Source organism: Helianthus annuus, chromosome 6, assembly GCF_002127325.2.
Source record: "Helianthus annuus cultivar XRQ/B chromosome 6, HanXRQr2.0-SUNRISE, whole genome shotgun sequence".
Taxonomy (NCBI): domain Eukaryota; kingdom Viridiplantae; phylum Streptophyta; class Magnoliopsida; order Asterales; family Asteraceae; genus Helianthus; species Helianthus annuus.
Window position 1 is genome coordinate 2808295 of NC_035438.2, and position 23581 is coordinate 2831875.

A 23581-nucleotide genomic window follows, 5' to 3' on the forward strand; every position below is an offset into this window, starting at 1 on the left:
GTCACTCTCAAGTGTTTAACCACTCCTTACACCCTTATTAAGAAAATTGGCATGTTCGTGTTCGTTCGTTTAAACCCTAAACGAGCATAAACAAACAAACTTCAACAAACATAATTTAACAAACAATAAACAACACGAATGAACATAATTGAACTAATTAAAATGAACACAAATGGACATAATTGGGTTAACATAAAGTAATTTTTTATATATAAATTAGTGATTAATTACAGTAAATTTAATTGAAACCCCCATTTTTATTACTAGAGCCCAATTACCAGTTAGTTATATTTATACAAGTAGTTAGAAGGTTCCTCTACGTTTAATATATTTATATAAATATAACTACTTATATACTTAAATTGAACGAAAAATTTATGAACGTTAAATTCATTTATAGGCATATGGATATTGTAATCCACCTCATATATGTTTCAATATGGAAGTAGTTTGTTTATATATTATAGAGGAGTTAAAATGGATTAGGCTTGTAAGTATTATGTTTCATCATCATGATCGTACATAGCTCTAGACAAACTTTGGTTTGGCTTTATAGAACAACGAAAACCCGTCGACATTGTTTATTATTGATCAAGTAGTTAAAAAATACAATAAAAATACTTAAAAAAATTATCAAATTATATCTTTTAACGATGATAATCAAATAATAATAAACCCAAAATAATATATATACTCTTAGATATTTTTTTTAACGACAAATTTGGATCAGTGACGAACCATTGGAGTATAATCGTGCCACAAACGGAACCACCTGATCATATCCATCTCCACTAAGCATAATACTTATACACCAATTCATGAGAAAACCCAATAAATATGAGAAAAAACCCCTTATCGGAATTGAACGCATAACCTATTTGCCCCAAAGTCTTATCCCACCCCTAAACTCTCTAGACTATAAAACCATTGGCTAGATATGGTTTATACTTCATTGAATATAAGTGGTCATAAATTTGTCGCAAAATTTGCGCCGCATTTTTTGGTAGAAATAACCATTTGTGTGGTAGTTGCACCTCTAGTGGTCGAGAGGAAGGTTACGTTATCAGGTTGCATTAGATCATTTTTATGTTTATATTTTTTGGAAATAAATTATGAGAATTGGTGACATGATGTAAGTGGCATTTATTAGGCTAGTGCCCATGTATTATTGAACGTATTTTCAGGGTAAAAATCACACCTCATATCACTCACTTACTATAAATTCATGAAAATCTAGAAAATATCTATAGAAATGATACTAAATTTACATCAAGATAGTTGGTAAACGGGCAACAAGTTGCGCCGCTGCCCCTTTTAAAAACTACGTCCATAGATCTCGGGGTCATAACATTACTATGCATGACCCTTTGAACTCGACTAAACAGATCCACAACCTCTGGCGCTAGAAAACCAAAAGTATCAAAAGCAAATGGGATAAACACGTGTTGGTTGTCAAGGCACGCTTTCTCATGTTTGGTCACTTTACCCGAAGCAGTCTTTAAAACAGCCTGACCCACCGTGAAAGCAGTTTCTTCACACTATCAAATAAGTGAATTATGAGATAGTAACTTTTATTAATAAATTCAAGCTATCTTTAGTTATTTTCTCATTTCAACCATTCAAACAAAATCAATGAAACCAATCGAACAAATATTGATAACGGTTTAATACTGAAAGCTGCAACATCGTATCTTGTGGACAATGTTTGGTTCTTATCCTCCTATTTTACAGATACGATAGGTACACGTGACTACATGTGTAAAGTAATTGGGTAACAATCAATTAGGTATACATTTAAAACCTTATGTGTTTGTTACTTTTCTTAACAAACTCACGAGTACACCAAATAGCCATTCGTGTTTGGTCTTTGCAATCTTTTAGAAAAGAGACATTAACTAGAAAATCCATATAATTACAAAAGTATATGTGGTATGTATTTCGCCATTTCGGTATATTATATACTAGGTTAGAACCCCATGTATTACACGAGTTGTATAATTTTATATAATAGATAATAAAAAGATATATCTTTAAAAAACTCGTATATTGCACATGCCGAAAAAAATGTTAACATAAATAGTCATCAAGATTTATCATTTAAAAAATGAACATTGATGTACTATTTAATTATTATAACATTTTACTCTGTTTTTTTTATTAGGCATAAATTTAATTTAATTTAATAAACAATAAAAAATATATATTTTTTAAAAACTCGTATATTGCACGTGTTGTATAAAATATAATGTCATATGTTAACACATATAGTCGTTAAGCTTTATCTTTAAAAATGAACTTTGATGTACAATTTATTTATTATAACATTTTACTTCGCTTTTTTATTTATTATTAAGTTAAAAATACATGTATTACATATTTACATGGGGTTGAATCTCGTTTTTATGATACATTCAAATTATGAGATACAATTATTTTAGTTAGTTTTTACGCACCTTCATGCTTATTTGTTTATTTCATTCATAAAACACCCGTCTTAAATTTGTATTCAAAAGAGTTTACGGTACAAAAAAGGTGGAAATCAATCCCCACGTTTTATATATTTCATCATTTTTATGAATTATATCGTAAAATTGAGAAATAAATACTCTTTGAATAATGAAGTATAGAATTGTTATATTTAAAAATGGTGTTCTTTATATATGTTGATGATGCAATATGCAACAAATGATGGGTTCAAAGATTATTATTATTATTATTATTATTATTATTATTATTATTATTATTTAATATGCTCATAATAAAAACAAACGTTTATCCTTATCTAAATATTTATTCTTATCTAGTATTTTTTAAATTATTATTTTTATTTAATATGAGGGATAAATTGGAAAATAAGGTGAGAAAGCACTAGAGAGTGACACGTGTCTAAAAAAGATTTTTGTTTATTAGGTTATAGGGTGTGGTCATGACCCTTATGGTCACCATGATCCTCCACATCGGCGCCATGTCATTCACTTCTAATCCATCATCCAAAACCACTACCCTAAGGGTGTGGTCATGACCCAAACCACTATTTTCTTATTTTAGTTTACTTTTGTGGAAAAAGAAAATGAAATATTGAAAAAGGAAAGTAGGCTCATGGTTGCCATGGTTTAATCCATACCAACCATGGTGGATGAAGCAAGGGGATGGTGTAGCAATCCATTGATGGTCCTATGTGGCATTATTGACTCAACCCATGCTCCCCATACCCTTTAGCCTTACCATGATCAAAATTAAGTGAAAGGAGGTACTTCCTTTTCATAGTGTTAAGAATAAATATATAACTTTCAACACATAACCTAAGAACTCATCAATGAGGGTGTTTTTAAAAATTTAGTGCAAGTTTTCGAGAAGTGAGAAAGTGAATTGGAAGGCTATGCGTTGTAGTCATCCACATCCCCTTCTCCTTCATCGTTTACTGTCACATCATTGTCTATCTATCGCTTTCTTATATATTTTAACATTAAATAGAGAGAGTGGAGGGAGGGGGCGGTCATGGAGATCAGGATTGAGGCTATGATCTCACCAAAACATCACCTGGAAAGGGAGGGGGCGTTGTGTTCCCAACCCTCCCGATCCCACGTGGTATGCTCTCAACCCATCCCAAGATCACAATGGATAGTGTAAGATGCAGAAACCGTCAAAAGTCTTTTTCAGGCAAGGATTTAACTAAACAGATAAAGAGGTTTTATTCTTGTTCATTCATTTCTTTTATTTTTAACTGGATAAATGAACGAATATTAGACAATGTAATCGATTTAAAGGACTAAAGGTACTAGCTACTAAAAGAATCTTGGGGTAACATTAATAACTTCTTTTTAGGCCTTCACCAAAACGACTCGTGGTATAATTTTTTGAATATTTAGACAGTAAATTTATGGTTAACAAGTCATTTACTTTTTCTTTTTTACAACTAGATTAGATATACATAAGGTTTTTTTTTTTAATTCTTTTGCATCTAACTAATTTATTTTTTATGATTACTTAATTCACTAGAAACAGGTAAGTAATCCTGGTTATGTACTTTATGCACCTTTTTATATAACGTTTTAATAAATTAAAGCATTTATTATTATTATTATTATTATTATTATTATTATTATTATTATTATTATTATTATTATTGTTATTTACATATTTATTATTGATTTAAGATGAGGAGTCCACCAAAACCAAACATAGACATATTTAAGTCTTTAATGAGCTTGAGCTATAATGGGCCACTTTAGCTACAAATATAAATATGCAATCGTTTTGGGCCGTAGGATTTATTCTATCAACGAAGCCACATATTCAAGTCTTGTGCTACACACACACTCTCTGAGAAATCGTCAACTTTATGAATCATCAATTATTCGATTTTATATGAGACGTTGTTTGATTTCAATTTCTCACTAAATCGGTAAACTTTCCCTTATGAACAACAACCCATAACATAAATTAGATCTAGACCATTAGCCTATATAAGAAAAATAATTGATCATTAACCGCTATTATATAAATTATGGAATCGTTGGTACTTGAAATTTTAAACGTCGTTAACTAGTTGTTAGTTCTATTATTATTTAAATAATTTTCTCCAAATATTATTATTTTATTTTTTTTATATTATCCGGCTATATTTCATCAATCTTGTTGATGAAAATACATTACGTCAATTTTAATGTAGAATATAAGTTATTCTAGTGTAAAATAAAGTAATGCATAAATTCATTACACTATTTTGATTAGAGACGACTTTGTGTATTCATGTACCCTGTTCGAGATTAAAAAAATGTGCCTTTCTGTTATGTTTTGTTATTATTTAAAAAAGATCAAATCAATATTGGGCTTAATAAACCTAATTCCAAGTGGGCTAAATACTAAACTATAAAAAATGATTTGTAAATGGCCCTATATTGAAAGTGGTATCTGTGTACTATTAAAAAAAATAACACATACATATTGATTTTTTTTTAAATCACATGCCCCTCGAAATCGTGGGCCTTGTGTGGAGGTCCTCCCTGCACACCATCAAAGCCTCCCATTTTTTATATCATTTTTCCTTGATTAAACCTTATTAAAGAGAGCTTAACAATAATGATTGTTTATGCGTAGAGATTAGGGTTCTCATTATTCATGTCGAATTTATAATATCTAAAATTCGAATCAAACGAATGCCAACTTTTTCAATAGGCGATATTCAAATTGGCTTTTTGAGTCGAATTCAAATATTAGAGATGTAATAATAAGTCAAAACATGTTGAGTCAAGACTAGTAAAATATGGTTAAATATACTTTTTCATGGACTATTTAATTTGATACTTAAATTCTAAATTGTGTTGATGGTACTTACTAAAACACGGTTAAAAAATAGCTTTTGTTAAATCTAAGATAGTTATTTAGATTTATTTACTGTTACATTCTTATAGTTTCTCATAAATGAGGTAACAAAAAACAAATCGCCGTTGCCGGGGATCGAACCCGGGTCACCCGCGTGACAGGCGGGAATACTTACCACTATACTACAACGACATCTTTGTTACATTACCAATGGCATATTAGAAAACCGTTATTTTTTGGTGATTAACGTTATCTATATTCAATTAAAATATTGTTTTACATATCGATTAATATGTGCTTTTGGTGGTTAGTGAAATATGTTTTCAATAAGTTTATTCTATAACTAAAAGTGTACATTTTGGGCACCATACTCATATACACAAAATAGAAGAAAACTAAAAGCATACAAGACTAGGATATATAGTTGGTTAAAGTTTTTACATCAACAAATATAAAATAACAATACAGATTCATTAAGGACAAGCAAAGCAACTACGAGTTGGAAGTCTTGTAAGGTAGAAATCGCGTATGTTTCTCCCTACTTACCCACTACACACTAGAATGAATAACCAATAATCGTCTTGCTAATCTAGACAGTGATCACCTTTACACTGCTCACTATTCAAGTGGTGACCGCCCCTCTTAAGTTACACATATCTACTCATGTCATTCAACCTCTTCTTCTTGATCTTTGGTTTTTTCTGTTAGTCAAATAGTCATGATTGGGGTTTGAAATAAACATCACATGAAGAAAATATATATTCAAAAAGGGATAGCGGCTCAGCTTGTTGCCCGTTTACCAACTATCTCGATGTAAATTCATAACTGAATATAAAAATTTATCTTCAAGACTTTGTAATCGATTACTTTGAACTAACAATGTCTCCTTGATACTTAACGAAACTAACCGGCATTTTAGAGCATTCCACGGTTAAGGTGAAAACAAAAAAGATGGTATTAATATAACTGTAAAAATATGAATTTAATAGGAGAATAATGTAACAAAACCCAGCTCCAAAACTGCAAAATCCCATATTTTATAAAAAAAAAAAAAGAAATAAATAACAGCCTGTCCGATATGAATGCATACAAATGAATATAAATGTCAAAAAATCATACACACCACATATATGATGATAATCATCAGTAGAGAGAATTGTAGGTGCAACAAGTGGCGACGATCGACATGATGCATATCACAAGTGATGGCAGCAAAGTCACATTCAAAAGCCTGCTCTCCCCTAAATAGCCAGCCAACGTGATTGTCGCGTCAGCAATCACTCGAGCGATTGTTCCCGCTTCTGTTGATAGTAATCCTCCGTTGAACGTCCCACGAGAGAGCCTTGATGACATCACACGTGACAGAAGCGACAAATTCACACCTGGTGTGTATAACAAACAAACCCACGTTAAAATATTTCACGTCGGTTTTCATATTGTTTTTAAGTTTGATTACGTAAATGGAGGCGGTTTGGGTAACATGTCAAAACTCGTAACTTTTGTGGGTGCCGTCTTTTGATTTACAAATAGTTAGTGTCAAATATAACTTACAAAACTCTATATATGTTATTACTAAAATAATAGAATTTTATGAATATAATGATGATTTTAGGGGTGTGCACTAAATAGTTCATGTGACATTTGACACCTTTTTGTACAAAATACTTTTTTTATAATAACTAGGTTAGAACCCCGTGTAATACACGGGTTGAATAAATATAATTTTATATACCAAATAATAGAAAAATATATCTTTAAAAACCTCGTTTATTACACGGGTTGAATAAATGTATCAAATAATAAAACAATATATCTTTAAGAATCTCGTTAATTACATGGGTTGAATAAATGTAATTTTATATATTAAATAATAAAAAAAGTTATATATTTAAGAACCCCGTGTATTGTATGAGTTAAGTAAATTTAATTTTATACATTAAATAATGAAAAAAGTTACATTTTTAAGAACCTCATATATTGTACGGGTTGAGCACATGTTATATACCAATCAATAAAAAGTTATATCTTGTTATATCTTTATAAGCCCTGTGTATTATAAAACCTTTGGACTAAACTGACAAAATGGCTCAAACCACAGGTACTAAAATGACATTTAACTCTTTACATTATATTAATTTCTATTTAGTGTACGCCTTTTGTTAATTTCAAAATAAATAATTTTGAAATCTAATAAATATTTCAAAAGACTATATTATAAAAAGTTATATTGTTATATGTTTATAAACCATGTGTATTATAAAACTTTTGGACTAAACTGACAAAATGACACAAACCACAGGGACTAAAATGACATTTAACTCTTTACATTATATTAATTTATATTTAGTGTACGTCTTTTGTTAATTCAAGATAAATAATTTTGAAATCTAATAAATATTTCAAAATACTATATTATCTCCTATACAAATTGTTTAAATTTATATTAAATTTTATTTTATAATTATCTTTTAATTAATATTAATTATAATTGAGTAGGAGATACAAGATGAGAAAACTAAAAAATAAATGGCTTCAATGAATGACATGTGTCCCTTTATTGGTTTCTTTTATTATATAGTATAGACTAGTGTTAACTGTGATAAACAAAAACTATATTACTACATATTTTTGTTGTTTTGCCCATTAGAGATATAGGCAAAAGATCAAATACAAATAATCTTAACATACTAAACATACAAATTGAAGGAAAACCCAAAAAGAAAAGGTGGCATTTTTGTAATTACCACCAACTATCAAAGTTACAACAAAAAATACCTAAAAAAACACAATTTTTTTTTTAACATTTTTTATTAAAAAATCGCTACATTTCGTTAGCAAAAAAAAATAATAATAATAATATTTTTTTTTTTTTGCTGCTACTAAAAGTAGCGATTTTTTAATAAAAAATGTTAAAAAAATAAAATAAAATAATTTGTGTGTTTTTTTTATTTTTTTAGATTTTTTAGGTTTTTTGGGGATTTAGTTTTTAGCATTTTAGCTTGGGTGGGGGGGGGGGGGGGGGGGGGGGTTAGGTTTTTTTTTAGGTTTTTTGGGGGGTTTAGTTTTTAGCATTTTAGCTTGGGTTGGGTTGGGGGGGGGGGGGGGGTTAGGGTTTTTTTAGGTTTTTGGGGGTGGGGGGGGGGGGTTTAGGTTTTTTTTGGGGGTGGGGGGAGTGGTTAGGTTTTTTTAGAGGTATTTGTAGAGTAACTTTGATAGTTATTGATAATTACAAAAATGTCACCTTGTCTTTTTGAGTTTTCCTTCAATTTGTATGTTTAGTATGTTAAGATTATTTGTACAAGAACTTTACCCTAGAGATATAATATAACCCAAACTGACCCATTTATCCATAAACGGAACAAAATTGACACATCGGAGTTTTTATTAAGAACGTACCTTCTAATACTTCAGCGGAGACAAACATAACGAGTCCTGAAATGACGTATTGCGGGACGGAATACGGGATAATAATATGAAAGCTCATGAGAATGCCAAGACAAACCACGATTTCGGAGACGAGTAAAATTTGTCTGAAAGGAAAAACAAACATCAAACATTAAACGTGTAATCTAAGAAAAAAGTCAGAAAACCGTAATCTAAAAAACTTACCGGTCTTCAAACATGTTACTAATGTAGCTTCCAACAACAACATTGACCGGAAGAACAGTCAACCCAAGGCACGCAAGAAAGATCGCAACTTTTCCGGTAGTCCAATTAAAGTAATACGTAGTAACAACGCTAGATTCTGATAACAAAATCTCCATTGCGTATTTTAACATGAAATAAATCAATAGTTGAACCTGAAAGACCCGTAGAGTCAAAGTCAACCACTAAAAAATGAACTTATGAATATCAACTTAATGTAAACAAAGTCAAACCTTCACGGAAGGTGTGAGTAATCGGTATGCGGCTCCAATAGAATTAATGGGTGCACGTGAATCTTCTGAAGTTTCTTCACTACCATCGTATTCCGCGTCTTCTTCTTCATCTTGGTGTGGTTCTGAGCTTATTAGCAACGGTTCCGTTACACCTTTTTCAAGAACATCACTATTGGCTTGACCTGTATTCAAAATTTAAAAAAAAAAAAAAAAGTCAGCCTTTAGTGTGCTGTTTGTTTGTGTGTGTGTGTGTATTTAGTTGTCTTTTTAGATTAACTGGTACGTTACCACCCGAATTCCACAGCGGATTCGAAACATAGGTAAAAATAAGCACATTGCAATAGTTAAAGTTGTTTGGGGGGGGGGGGATATTCCACGGTAGTTAAAGTTGTTTGATGTTTTAGTTGAGAGGCTAAACATCTCATTATTAAAGTTGAGGGGCTAAACATGTCATTATTAAAGTTGAGGGGCTATACATGTCATTATTAAAGTTGAGGGGCTATACATGTCATTATTAAAGTTGAGGGGCTAAAGTTGTTTATTATTAAAGTTGATGGGCTAAAGTTGTTTCGTTAAGGGGCTAAACATGTCATTATTAAAGTTGAGGGGCTAAAGTTGTTTTCGTTAAAGGGCTAAACATGTCATTGTTGAAGTTAAGGGGCTAAAGTTGTTTATTATTAAAGTTGAGGGGCTAAAGTTGTTATGTTAAGGGGCTAAACATGTGATTATTAAAGTTGAGGGGCTAAAGTTGTTTTCGTTAAAGGGCTAAACATGTCATTATTAAAGTTGAGGGGTTAAAGTTGTTTTCGTTAAAGGGCTAAACATGTCATTATTAAAGTTGAGGGTCTAAAGATGTCATTGTTAAAGTTAAGGGGATAAACTTGTTTTTTTATTAAAGTTGAGGGGCTAAAGTTGTTTGATGTTGATATTTATAGTATATATAATTTGAATGCGCACTTTGACCTGAACTCATTTTGACTCGTTAGTCGTTACCCAACCCGCTTCTTATCCCAAAGAAAAACAAATACATACCGGAAGTAGATTCGGGTTCATGTTTCTCCTCGGTTGGATGCGCGGGTTCTCTAAACGATATCCACAACCAAACGAGGTAAATCAACCATGCAAACGCCATAAGCCAGCCAGGTGACGTGTTCTGGTCAATGGTCATGTTATAAAATTTGAATTTGAACTGTAGCAAACCCGCAAGGGCGGGCCCACATGCCATTCCTAGAGCACTAGCACTAACAAAACCCGCTGAAGCCTGCATCCGGATTTTTAGCGGTACACAGTCGCTGATATACCTCCGGTTCACCGCTCTAGCTGAACCAAGACTGCGAATATAAAAAACAAAAAGAGCCCATTTTGATGAGTTAGAACTTAGAAGTAAACTTTTCCACTTAATGAAAAAGTAAAAGGAAAAATTACAAGTTTTGTCCTTTATCTTTATATCACTTTTCAGGCGGTGTCCTTTATTAGGTATTTTGTTGCAAGTTTAGTCCTTTACACCCAACCCAGTTAAAAACCCTGTTAATTGTTGACAGGCGGTGTCCTTTACTAGGTATTTTGTTGCAAGTTTAGTCCTTTACCTAGGTATTTTGTTGCAAGTTTAATCCTTTACACCCAACAATTAACAGAGTTTTTTAACTGGGTTGGGTGTAAAGGACTAAACTTGCAACAAAATACCTAGTAAAGGACACCGCCTGTCAACATTCGTTAAAAAGGACACCGCTTGAAAAGTGGTATAAAGATAAAGGACAAAACTTGTAATTTTTCCAAAGTAAAATGTCATTTTCGTTGTTGAGGTTTGGCCAGTTTTGCGACTTCCGTCCAAAGGTTTGTTTTTCCGCGTTTGGATCCAAAAGGTTTAAAATCTTGCCATGTTCATCCAGCTTGTTAACTCCGTCCATTTTTCTTCATTAAGTCAAGGGTATTTCCGTCTTTTTGTTAACTTAAAGAGCTATTTGGTTTTTTTTCACTTTATGTACAAGCATTTAGCATAATGTACAAGTAATCAGAAGACTGAATTGCCCTTTATGTTGACGAAAAAAGACGAAAATACCCCTGACTTAACGAAGAAAAATGGATGGAGTTAACAAGCTGGATGAAAATGGCAAGATTTCAAACCTTTGGGATCCAGATGCGGAAAAACAAACCTTTGGACGAAAGTCGCAAAACTGGCCAAACTTCAAGGACTAAAATGACATTTTACTCTAACGACGAAAACGAAAAGGATTCTACGCGAAAACTCACCCACAAAATAAACGACCAAGTAAAAGCACTGCAATCGAGTTAAAATCATAAGCCATTGCATACATGGCATTCCCTATGAAAAGAACGATGCTGCTAAACACCAACGGTCTGAAATACGATCGGTTAGACCACGCACTAAAATAAACGGACGAAAATATTTGGGCAACAGCCATGGCTCCAATAACGATCCCACAAACCGTTGCGGCAGCTCCTAGGCTCATAGAATAATCATCGGCTGTCGGGACGATGATATACGTGTTGACCATATAAAGAAACGTGTTTGCAAGATTCAACAAAAGTGACATAAAGTGGTATCGTTGATCATCAACGGTTTCTTCTGAAGGCGCTGGTAATTCCTCTTGCATAATAAGCGCATGTTGGCCCAAAAACGTGAGGAAATTCGTTGAGTAACTTAATCTGTCGACTGCGGCTTTTATCGTGTCGATTACGGGATCCTGAAAATATTATTTGTAAGATAAGCAGATGACAAGCTTAAACGAAAACGTATTTATTGTGTAAACTATTTTTATAACCTGTAGAGGAAGAGCGGGTTGATCGTAAATCGATAAGTAGCTCCCTTGTCGGTCCTGAAGTTCCGCAAGATTACGCGATATCGCTCCTACCACCGCCCCTAAACCCTGCATGTCCCATTAGATGATTGAAGACTTGTTGTAGTTGGGAATAAGGATGATTCGTGCAAAAAAATATTTTAAATAAAATATAAAAAGTTAAAAACTATCAAATACAATCGAACACGTTCCCGAACGTTCGAAAACATAAATGAACGACATTTCTTGTTCATGTTCGTTCAATTATTTAACAAATGAACTTCCCGCCGAACAGTTGAACTGTTCGATGATTAGGGCTGCAAACGAACCGTACATTCAGCGAACAGTTCGTGAACTGTTCGGCAGGAAGTTCGTTTGTGTTCGTTTGTTTAATAAATGAACGAACATGAACAAGAAATGTCGCTCATGTAGTTAAATGAACAGACATGAACATAGGCCGTGTTCGTTCATGTATGTTTGTGAACGTTCGGTAACATGTTCGTTTGTGTTTGTTCATTAGTGCTTTTAGTTTTTATATTTTATTTAAATACTTCTTAAATTCCGACAAATAATTAGGGAAAATATGAAATGAAAAAACGGAAAAAATAAAGGAGCATCATGAACAGTACCACATGCTTGAAGACTTGTTGTAGCTGAGAATAAGGATGATTAGCCCGTGTTTTGACGTAATAATCAGTAAATCTATAACCGAAACGTTTGTCAAATTTCTTGAGAATCTTCCGTAAACCAATGGCGTTAATCTCGACAAAATACAAAAGCTTTAATAAATCTCTTCCAACGTCTCTATAGGCTTCTCGTAAATCAGAAATTTTTGCAAAATCCGGTTCCTCTTGAAGAGCATCTTGTTGTTTCCCGAGATCATCTAACCTGCTTGCAAGCAGCCCTTGTTGCTCCAATAGAAAAAGAACGATCTTCTCAATCTGCATTCATGTACGTTGATGATGAGAATAAGCGGTAGAGGTCGCAAAATGGGCGGGTCAAACGGGTCAAGTCATAGACAAAAAATTTGGTTTGGATCAAGTTGGGTTGACCAGAAACACTTTTTTCTTAAAAGCGTGTCCGTCAAATAAAATTACAAAAAGTATATTTCTTCGTTAAAAATTTATATTCTAAACTTATAATTTTAACTTAAAAGCTTAATCAAGTTCAAGAGTATGTTGGTTAAAATATTAAAAAAAATGTAGAATAATATGATAGTTGTTTTTATGAGTGATTTCTAAAAGAATTCAAATATTTAATGTGGCTGGATTGTAAGAATGGTAAAAATACAATATGTAAAATAATAAAAAATAGGTGGTATTAAAAAATCAAAGTTAATACTTTAATACCCAGATGAAAAAAAATAATGTTTTAAAAATTAACTTAACAAAATCAATAACTCTCACGTAAATGTTCATTTTTTAAATGCATACTGTATATGTTAACAAATTACATAATATTTTATTTTATTAGTATAGTACACGGGTTTATTCAATCGTGCAATGCATATGTTTTTTTTTAAATATAACTTTTTTTATTACTAATTACATAACATTATATTTATCAACACGTGTAATACACGGGATTGTAACCTAGTTAAAATAATATAAGAGGCTTTATACTTAAAAGTTATAAAAGGTTAGAAAAAGCACAAGAGAACATACTTTTTTTTAAGAAAAAGGTGAACTTTTGGTATGTTTTTACCTGGTTATCGAGCATTCTTGAGAAGTCTTTGAGAACATATCTACGCTCAAGTCCTCCGGCCTCAATCTGGCGAGCATACTGCTTTACTTTTTTCTTCATGAGCTTGTAATTGATGTAATATCTACAACAAAACAAATCATAGTAATTTATGCAAGTATTTCACTACCGACTACGTTAACATATATTCTAAGAAAAAAGGTACATACCCTTTCCATTCTTCGATCTGTCGGTCTTTCAACTTCTTCCCAAAAGCAACCATCTCTCACTGCACAAAACTTAACACAATTTACAAGAGAAAATGACGAGAAAATGCTAGCATTTCATAATTCACTTTTAACAACACATAAGGCGTGTTTATAAGATTCTTGAATGTTAATAAGTAATGAAAACATACTTTAAATTCACGTGATTTGACGGTTAAAAGTGAACGATGCGAACAAACAAATAAGATATTTTTTGAACATAATCACAAGCCAAAAGTCATTTAGTTTGAACAATTGAACGTTAAGCGAATTTGCTCCAATATCTTTTGAAAAGCGTCAAATCAAGATCCTGACTAGGGGTGTAAACGAGCCGGGTCGAGCCCGTTGAGCTCGGCTCGTTAGGTTTTTATGAAGCTCGAGCTTGAGCTCGGCTCGGTTCGAGCCTACTTCTTTGAGCTCGAGCTCGGCTCGCGAGTAAAACCCAAAGCTCGAGCTCGGCTCGACTCGGCTCGAACTATTTTGAGAACAACCTTAAACGAGCTAAAAGCTCGGCTCGAGCTCATTTCAACATCTGTTAAACGAGCCAAAGCTCGGCTCGAGCTCACTTCAACATCTGTTAAACGAGCCAAAGCTCGGCTCATCAATGTTATCATCATTATTAATAATATTATATATATTAAAAAATTAAAATTTTATATGGGCTCGTTTAGGCTCGCGAGCCTAAACAAGCTTTGTATTTCAGGCTCGAGCTTGGGCTTGATAACAAAACGAGCTCTATTTCAGGCTCGGGCTCGTTATGGCTCGGCTCGTTCGAGCTTTTAACCGAGCCGATCACGAGTAGCTCTCGAGCCTCTGGGCTTGTTTACACCCCTAATCCTGACCCGAATTGATGCAAAATTAATTCAAGAACTAAACCAAACGAATATTAATTCAACTTCTACACGACAAGTGCATGTTAAGAACGAACCCAACTTGCATAAAAGCAAAAAAAAAAAAAAAAAAAAAAAAAAAAAAAAAGCACTTGCTTATAGGAATCACATGGATCATTCAGACACCCTTGAATACAACACTAATTCAAATAAAAAATGCTAGCATTGCATAAAGCACTTTTAACAACACAAAAGTCATGTTTCTTAGATTCTTGAATGTTAATAACTCATGAAACATGCTTTAAAGCGACAAATTAACGGACAAAAGCGTAATCACAAACCAATGATCATTTAGTTCAAACCTTAAGCGAATTTGCTCCGATATCTCCAACCCACCAAATCGAGTTCCCAATTCGAATTGGTGCAAAATCAGTTTAAGAATTAAACTAAAAGACTATCAGTTTCATTTCTAAATAGAATGAATCCAACTTGCAAAAACCAAAAGATATATAAAAAAAAACAGACATATAGGCCTCACATGGATCATTCAGACACCCTGGATTACATTAATAATTCAATAAAGAAAAAGTCATGCTAAAGTAGCAGTTTTTTGTCCTTTAACTAAGATACCCAGAAAGAAAAAATAATCAAAAATGTGATACATGAACATTAAATTTATAAAAATTTATGAAAATTTGTGAAAAATAAGCACTTCAACTATGAATCAATCATGATCTCAAAACAACAATTTCTTGTTAAATATTCAGTTTTTTTTTTTTTTAATCCAAACACTCAACATAATATCTTGCAATTCATCAATCTTATGATCAATTTTTATTAATTCTTGATGCAAACAAATAATTTCCAATAAAACCCACAAATCCCAATACAATAAACTGTAATTCAAACACATCACCACATCACAAAAAAAAAAAAAAAAAAAAAAAAAAAAAATTAATAAATAAAGAAACCTAATCTTTGAAACACAAGTTGCAACATAATATCTTGCAAATTATCAATCTTTTTATCAGTTTTCATGATTTCTTGATACAAACAAACAATTTCCAATATAACCCACAAATCACAAAAAAAAAAAAAAAAAAAAAAAAAAAAAAACTAATCTTTGAAACTCAAGTTGCAACATAATAAAATCTTGCAAATCATCAATCTTTTTATCAGTTTTCATGTATTCTTGATACAAACAAACAATTTCCACTAAAACCCACAACTCACAAAAAAAAAAAAAAAAAAAAAAAACTAATCTTTGAAACTCAAGTTGCAACATAATAAAATCTTGCAAATCAACAATCTTTTATCAATTTTCATGATTTCTTGATGCAACCAAACAATTTCCAATAAAACCCACACAAAAAAAAAAAAAAAAAAAAACTAATCTTTGAAACTCAAGTTGCAACACAATAAAAATCTTGCAAATCAACAATCTTTTATCAATTTTCATGATTTCTTGATGCAACCAAACAAATCCCAACACAATAAACTGTAATCCAAACACACAATCACATGACAAAAAGCAAAAAGGCCTAACCTTTATGAAGCAGAGTAGCAGCACCAATGAGGAGAACAAAAGGGAAAGATTTGAGAAAAACAGGGGATGAAGCGAGTGAAGAAAAAGATTCGAATTGACTAAACTAATCACCCGAAAAACGGGTAGCTGAGATTTGACTGAATTTTTCTTTTTATAAAAAAAAAAAAAGAATCTAGATTTGGTGTAGGCAAGAAACGATAAAGAACACACAGAAGGTTGGATTGGAGGGAGAGGGGTGGCGCTGATGATCTTTTTGTTTGTTTTCTTCTCGATCTCACCTCTCGATTATATTATTATTATTGTTTATGGGTTTAACACAAAATCGGATGGTTATTTATGGAACACCATAACTTTTAAGATTATTATAAGAGATAAATGTCATTTTATTCCCTGTGTTTTGGTCATTTTGTTAGTTTAGTCTGAAGGTTTGAAACGTTGTTATTTTAGTGTAAATAGTTTTAAACGTTACCATTTTAGTCTACTGAGTTAACTCCATCTCTTTATTTTGTTAACTAGAAGGGCATTTCGGTAATTTTAAATGTAATTCTGTTAACTAGAAGGGCAATTCGACCATATAAAATGATCGAATTACTCTTCTAGCTAACAGAAAAAATTGACGGAGTTAACTCAGTAGACTAAAATGGTAACGCTTGAAATTATTTGGACTAAAATGACAACGTTTCAAACCTTGGGACTAAACAGGCAAAATGACCTAAACCATAGGGACTAAAATGGCATTTAACTCTTATTGTTATTTTATTTTATTTTTGTTGATATTGGAACTATGAAGGTCATTTGGCTCGTCATCTTGGGGTCAATTTGATTCATTGGCTATTTTAATATTATTATGTTATCGGGGTTTTTTTATAACAAGTTGTGTTGATGAGTAACTGAATGCTTGGAGGTAAATTATTATATGTTATGTTGAGAATTTTATATAATATTAAAATAGTTGGTCGGTATGAACGGTAACCCTTCTCTAATATATACGTGTGTTTAAAGTGTAAACGGATTGTGAATAAGGATTAGGGCGTGCTCTGGCGATCTGTGTGTCATTTTCTCACTTCTGCGATGCGGGTTCTATCAATTCATTGCTGACTACTAACAGTCCCAACTTAGAAAATAACCACTAGCGGTCCTACATAGTAACATATTGACCTCCAATGAACCCTGATTAACGGAACCCTAACGTCGTTAGTCGTCGGTCGCCGAAAAAAGGTTCCTAAAGGTCCGATCTATGGTTACAAAAAGGTTTAGGACGAAAATGTTGAGTTTACCTGCCAAAAAAGACCCCCAGTCATTGGGGTTTTTTTACTAGAAAAAGGCTCCTAGAGGTCCAATCTAAGGTTAAAAAAAGGTTTGGGACGAAAATGTTGAGTTTTCTGGCCAAAAACGTTTTTCCGACGACCAGCGTTAAGGTTCTGTTAGTCAGGGTCCATTGAAAGCCAATATGTTAACAGTCGGGACTGCCAGTAGTTATTTTTGAAGTTGAGACTCTTGGAAGCCAATGACAAATATTTAGGATTATTAAAATCCAATACTTCTATTTAATTTTTTGTATGTATATATATATATATATATATATATATATATATATATATAGTGGAGGGTTCAATTGATTTTTTTTTTTTTGTAAGAATAAAAAAGAAGAAATTTCAACAAATAAAAATGTTTTATTTTACTTCATTTAACTTTTGTTTTTAATATTAGTGTAAGAGTATATTGGTAAACTTAGATATATCATTAACTGATAGTCTTCCTTTTTATAGCTAACTACATTAAATTTGTAACTTATTTTCAAAAAAAATATATATATATGTTTTCAAAGAATAAAAAATTTTATTAAAAGTATAGGATAAATTACGAAGTGTGTATGATAAATTACAAGTTGTGTAAGTTAAATTTTAAATATGTGTAATATAGATTTCAAAACGTATAGGATAAATTTTGATGTGTGTATGCAAAAATTTTTGTGTGGATGATGATAGTCTTTATGACTAATTAATTAGTAAAAAACAAATGAGATGAGAGAAAACTATTTAATGTTTTACAATTGTACTATTTGTTCTTTTTCTTCTCAATTTAATTTTCCTCTCAAATGAATCTCCCCATATATATATATATATATATATATATATATATATATATATATATATATAATTATCATTTAGATTTATAGTTAATTTTATATAAATCTATGAGTATAAGGATATTACGTGTAATATCCAGTGGCGGATCTAGGGGGTTCCTGGGTTCCTAGGAACCCTCTCGGTTTAGAAAAATGTAAAATCTTAGTGTAAACCTTATATAATTTGAAAAAAAGTTAGTGGAAATTATTGAGAAAAAAAAAAAACTCAAAAAAATTCCTATACAAGTAGTAGCAAGGGGTATTGATTACACTTGAAATAACGAACAAAAAAATTTTTAATTTACCACTTTATTTTTTATCTATAAGAAAGAGTTCATCTTAATCAAACAAAAAAATTTAATTCACCACTTTATCTTTTATCTATAAGAAAGAGTTCATCTTAATAATTTCTACCACTTTAGAGACAGGGATTGAAGTCCAGATCATCAACATCTTTTTGACTATTTAAATGATTGTGATCAATCGTGGTGGATTAACTATTTAGCCGGAATCCTTTACATTTAAATGATATATAATAATGATATAAGGAGAAATTAACATAATTTAACAACTTATAATTAATTAATTTAAATGATATGATAATGATATAAGGAGAAATTAATATAAGTTAACAACTTAATATTAATTAAAATACTAATTTGATTAAAATACTCATGTGTCGATTGTCATAATTTCTTTTGACATAGACCATTGATTATATAAAACAAACATGTGGATGTCGGACAATTGTTGCTTTCCTAAATTTACCTACCATGGAAACGTAGACGCCTAAGGTTGAATGCCTTTTTTTGCAAATTGCAATTATTTGAAAAATCGAAGAGGAAGAAGGTTTGACAAGTAAATAACGTATGTAAATATGGTATAGTCCAGTTGGTTAGGGGTTTTCTACTAAGTGGTTTCTTCCTGGTGAGGTCTCAGGTTCGATTCCTACTAAGGAGCTGTTTGTTTACCTCTTAATGAGGCTCTTAATGGTTCAGACCTCTTACTAGTTTAGCACTTAATGGTTCAGACTGTTTGTTTCACGAGCAGATGTCTGAATGGTTCAGACATTTGCCTCTGAATGGTTAAGATTTATACAGAGTTTAAATGGTTAAGACCTCTAAATCTGAATTGGTCAGACATTTGCCTCTAAACGGTTAGCATTATATAGGCTATTAATGGTTCAGACCTCTTACTAGTTCAACACTTAATGGTTCCGACCTCTTACTGGTTCAGCACTTAACCATTCAGATGTTGCCAAACGGCCCCTAAGTGCAAATTATGTAAATATGGGAGAACACCTCCGGGAGGGATTCGAACTTGGGGCCAGGGGTTTAAACAGCATATGCTGGCCCTTTGGAGTCAGCTGGAAATCCAGTTGATCTATCGTTCAAAAAAAAATAAATAACGTATATTTAATATTTAAAATAAACTATTTTAAGATCATTATCATAAGTATTTATATTTAGGGTGGAGATACAATAGGAAGTTTATTTGGCTAGGAAGGATAGGAAGTGATCTTGACCATCCATTAAGTTAATCAAGTGCTAAGATTAAATCAGGGAAATTGAAAGGAAGAAAATAGGCGCGTGAGTTTGTTCAAGGGCATTCTAGTCAATCCAAGCCAATAGTTTCTCTCTCCTCCAATTCCCCCCATTTTTTAAACGTTAATAACTTTTTCATACGACATTATTTTTTTATAAAAATTGCATCAAAAAAACGAGCGTTTTTTTATCTTTAAAACGAGTATACTATTGCTATATTTAAAAAAAAAAAATTTAACCCAGTTGCGTAAAACGCAATAGAAAAAACACGTAAAACGCAATGAAAAAAAAAAACCTAAAAAATGGCATTTTTCTAAAACGCAATGCACCAAAAACACAAAGAAAATGACTTATTTGTAAAACGCAATGGCCATAAAACACATAGAAATGTCTTATTTGTAAAACGCAATAGCCAGAAAACACATAAAAAAGTGTTTTACCTAAAACGCAATGCACCAAAAACACAAAGAAATGACTTATTTGTAAAACGCAATGGCCAGAATACACTTAAAATATCTGTTTTCTAAAACGCAATGGACTGAAAACACATAAAAAAGTGTCTTACCTAAAACGCAATGCACCAAAAACACAAAGAAATGTCTTATATGTAAAACGCAATGGCCAGAAAACACTTAAAAATGACTCATTCTAAAACGCAATGGACTGAAAACACCTAAAAAATGTGTTTTACCTAAAACGCAATGACTAAAAACACTTAAAGATGTGTTTTTTTTTCTAAAACGCAATAGCCAGAAACCACATAAAACTCTCTTATTTCTAAAACGCAATGGATACATAAAACTGTCTGTCACTGTGAACTGTCTGAATTGTCTACGAATTACTGTCTTCGAAATGAGCCAGGGGCTCTGCCCCTTGGACCCCGCCAGGGGCTGCCGCCCCTGGGACCCCGCTACCGGGGGCTGCCGCCCCCGGACCCCCGCAAAGATCGTAAAACGCAATGACTAAATCAAAAACCCAGATCATGAAAATGAAATTAAAGAATTTCTTACATGGATTGAAGCCGATTTCTTCATCAATTGACGAAATTTGAATGATAGAAACACTTATCAACACTCGAATCGAACGAATCGAGTGATTATCTCCAAAATCACCGGAAACCTGAGATTTTTTTTATGAAATTAAACTGGGTTTTCTTCCAAAAAAAAGCTGAAGAACACGTTGATCGGGTTCTGAATCATTGATTGGTGATAAAAATCGCACTATAATGTAGTGATTATTGAGATAGAAAGTAAAGAAATAGTTGAAGATGATGGGTTTTGAAAATGGTGGGTTTTTGAATTTACTGGGTTTTGAAAAAGGAAGAAGAAGGAGTTGGATTGACTAAAATACCCTTTCTCTTTATTTTAAAATTTGCCACATGTCATAATCCTATGGCTTCCTATCCTTCCTAACGAAAATTAACTTCCTATTTGATCTTTTCCCTTTATATTTAATCTTTAAATATTTTAAGATCATTATCATAAGTTTTTTTTACTATAACGTTATTATCTTCAAATCATTAAATATTCTAAGATCATTATCATAAGTATTTTTTTTTTCTAAATTAATATTATTATCTTCAAAAATATGTTTGATAAATATGGATCTGATTTGATATTCAGATCTACTATATCAAAATATATTATTTTTTTCTTTTCTTAATCTTATAAATACGGATTTTATTATATTTATTTAATTAATTAAATTAATATTAATATTTGGTCAGCACGATTGAAGATGGTTACTGTATGGTCGACTCTATATATAGTTGATATTTGATAAGTCGTAATTAGGCTAGTGGGCCCCACTTTCAGGTTTCTTTGAATGGCTTTTCCTTTGAAAAAATAATAAACTCTTCAAAATTATTATAACTCAAATATTTCGGTTATTAACGACTATGGGTTTAATATTGGAGAGGCATGAAATGATAGAGACTTAGATTGCAGTTATTTAACGACTATGGATTTAATATGTGTTTCTTCGGACAATAATAGAGACACAAATTACAATTTACTCAAAAAAAAAAAAAAAAAAAACATCTTATTGTATATGAATATATTATAACTCGTCGTATGTTTGTTTAACAAATAACCAGGTATAACATAGTAATTGGACGACATTTCATCAATTTAAAATTTGTCACTTTTAGACTTTTAGTCATCCTAATTTTAAACATGAACTGAAAACAGCAAATATGAAATAAAAATACATACCATTAATTTGGTCATGTTACATCACATCGAATCATTTATCAAAGTAGAATAACTCATCATATGTATCTTTTAACAAAATGGAAATTAGATTTTATGGATCGAAACTATGGTTCGTTAGCAAATAATAATTCATACTTAGAGTTTGACTAATGGTGCTCCTAACTTTTATTTTTGTTGTTAAAAGCAATATAGGTTTACACTTGAATTCCATTCGATTTCTCTCACATTGATGATTATGAACGAAATGGAGAAACGTACAAGCGGAATCAAATATAAATCAAGTGCAAATCGAGTGTGAATCTATAATGATTATGCTATTAGGATTGCCCTTGGCAACATAATACAAAGTTGGGAGTGCTATTGATCAAAATATAAGTATGAATTATTATCGGTCGATGGGTCATAGTTTAGATTATTAAAATGCAATCTTCCTTTAAGAAATAACCAGATATAATGTGGTAAAAGTGTGAAGGTGCATTCGGGATGACTTATCGGGTTGGGCAGGATCACCCGCAATTGCCTCATGAATAGTCATGATGGGACTCAGGATGAAAAAGTTGGATGGTAAACCTAAGTGTGATACCAAAAAAGCATATGAGAAAAGAGTTGGAAATTAGGTTCGGGTCTAATGGTTTGCAATGAAGTCTCACTCTAGAATTAGTTGATTGATTTGAATTCATTTGGTAAATTGAGGTACGTCCTGTTTAATATTTTATTATTTTAAAAATTGTCCCACTAAGTCATCTTCAATTTACACACGAAAACATGAAGTATGATATACGATTTACTTGGTCATGTTACATCAGATTTGATTTAAGAAATTTATTAAAGTTGGATGGTGTATACAACTCAAATTTCCAATCTCTCTCTCTCCCTCTATCTCTTTTTAATTGATGAATTGAAGTTTAGTAATTCAAATAATTATTTATTAGTCAATAATATTTTAGTAATTCAAATCATTATTTATTTATTGGGTTATTAGATTTTATTACACTCAACTATTGTCTATTGGCCGTTGCTACCCCCAACTATCACTTTGACGTCCGTCACCTTCAACTTAACACTTAGTGTGTTATGTCACCACGTCGTTAACCGATCCCTAACTTTTGAACCTGTTACTATACTTTTTGGGGTGTCATAGGGATCTTAGAACACCCCCAAAAGTATAATAACAGGATCAAAAGTGAGTGATCTGGTGACAGAACACACTAAGTGTTAAGTTGGGGGTGACGAGAGTCAAAGTGATAGTTGGGGGTGGCAGCGGCCAATGACCAATAGTTAAAGGTGATAAAATCCAATAACCCTTATTTATTGGTCAATAATATTTATAGTGGTGATTTAATTAATGCCACTCCTAATATTTTACTTTAGCT

The 23581-nt window shown here is 31.7% G+C and overlaps 1 protein-coding gene and 1 non-coding gene across 2 annotated transcripts; both read right to left on the reverse strand.

The window, feature by feature from the left end:
* Positions 1 to 5445: 5445 nt before the first annotated feature.
* Positions 5446 to 5517, reverse strand: TRNAD-GUC. Its single transcript has one exon. It is a non-coding gene; the product is annotated as a tRNA-Asp (tRNA).
* A 765-nt stretch (positions 5518 to 6282) lies between these two features.
* LOC110864353 (SPX domain-containing membrane protein At4g22990) lies at positions 6283 to 16626 on the reverse strand. Its single transcript, XM_022113400.2, has 11 exons — positions 16324 to 16626; positions 13912 to 13970; positions 13706 to 13826; positions 12631 to 12942; positions 11987 to 12091; positions 11454 to 11908; positions 10236 to 10534; positions 9204 to 9385; positions 8935 to 9125; positions 8722 to 8855; positions 6283 to 6707 (listed from the first exon to the last, which is right to left on the reverse strand). Exons 2-11 carry the CDS (start codon positions 13962 to 13964, stop codon positions 6469 to 6471), a joined length of 2091 nt encoding a protein of 696 aa, XP_021969092.1. The 5' UTR covers positions 13965 to 13970; positions 16324 to 16626; the 3' UTR covers positions 6283 to 6468.
* Positions 16627 to 23581: the final 6955 nt, after the last annotated feature.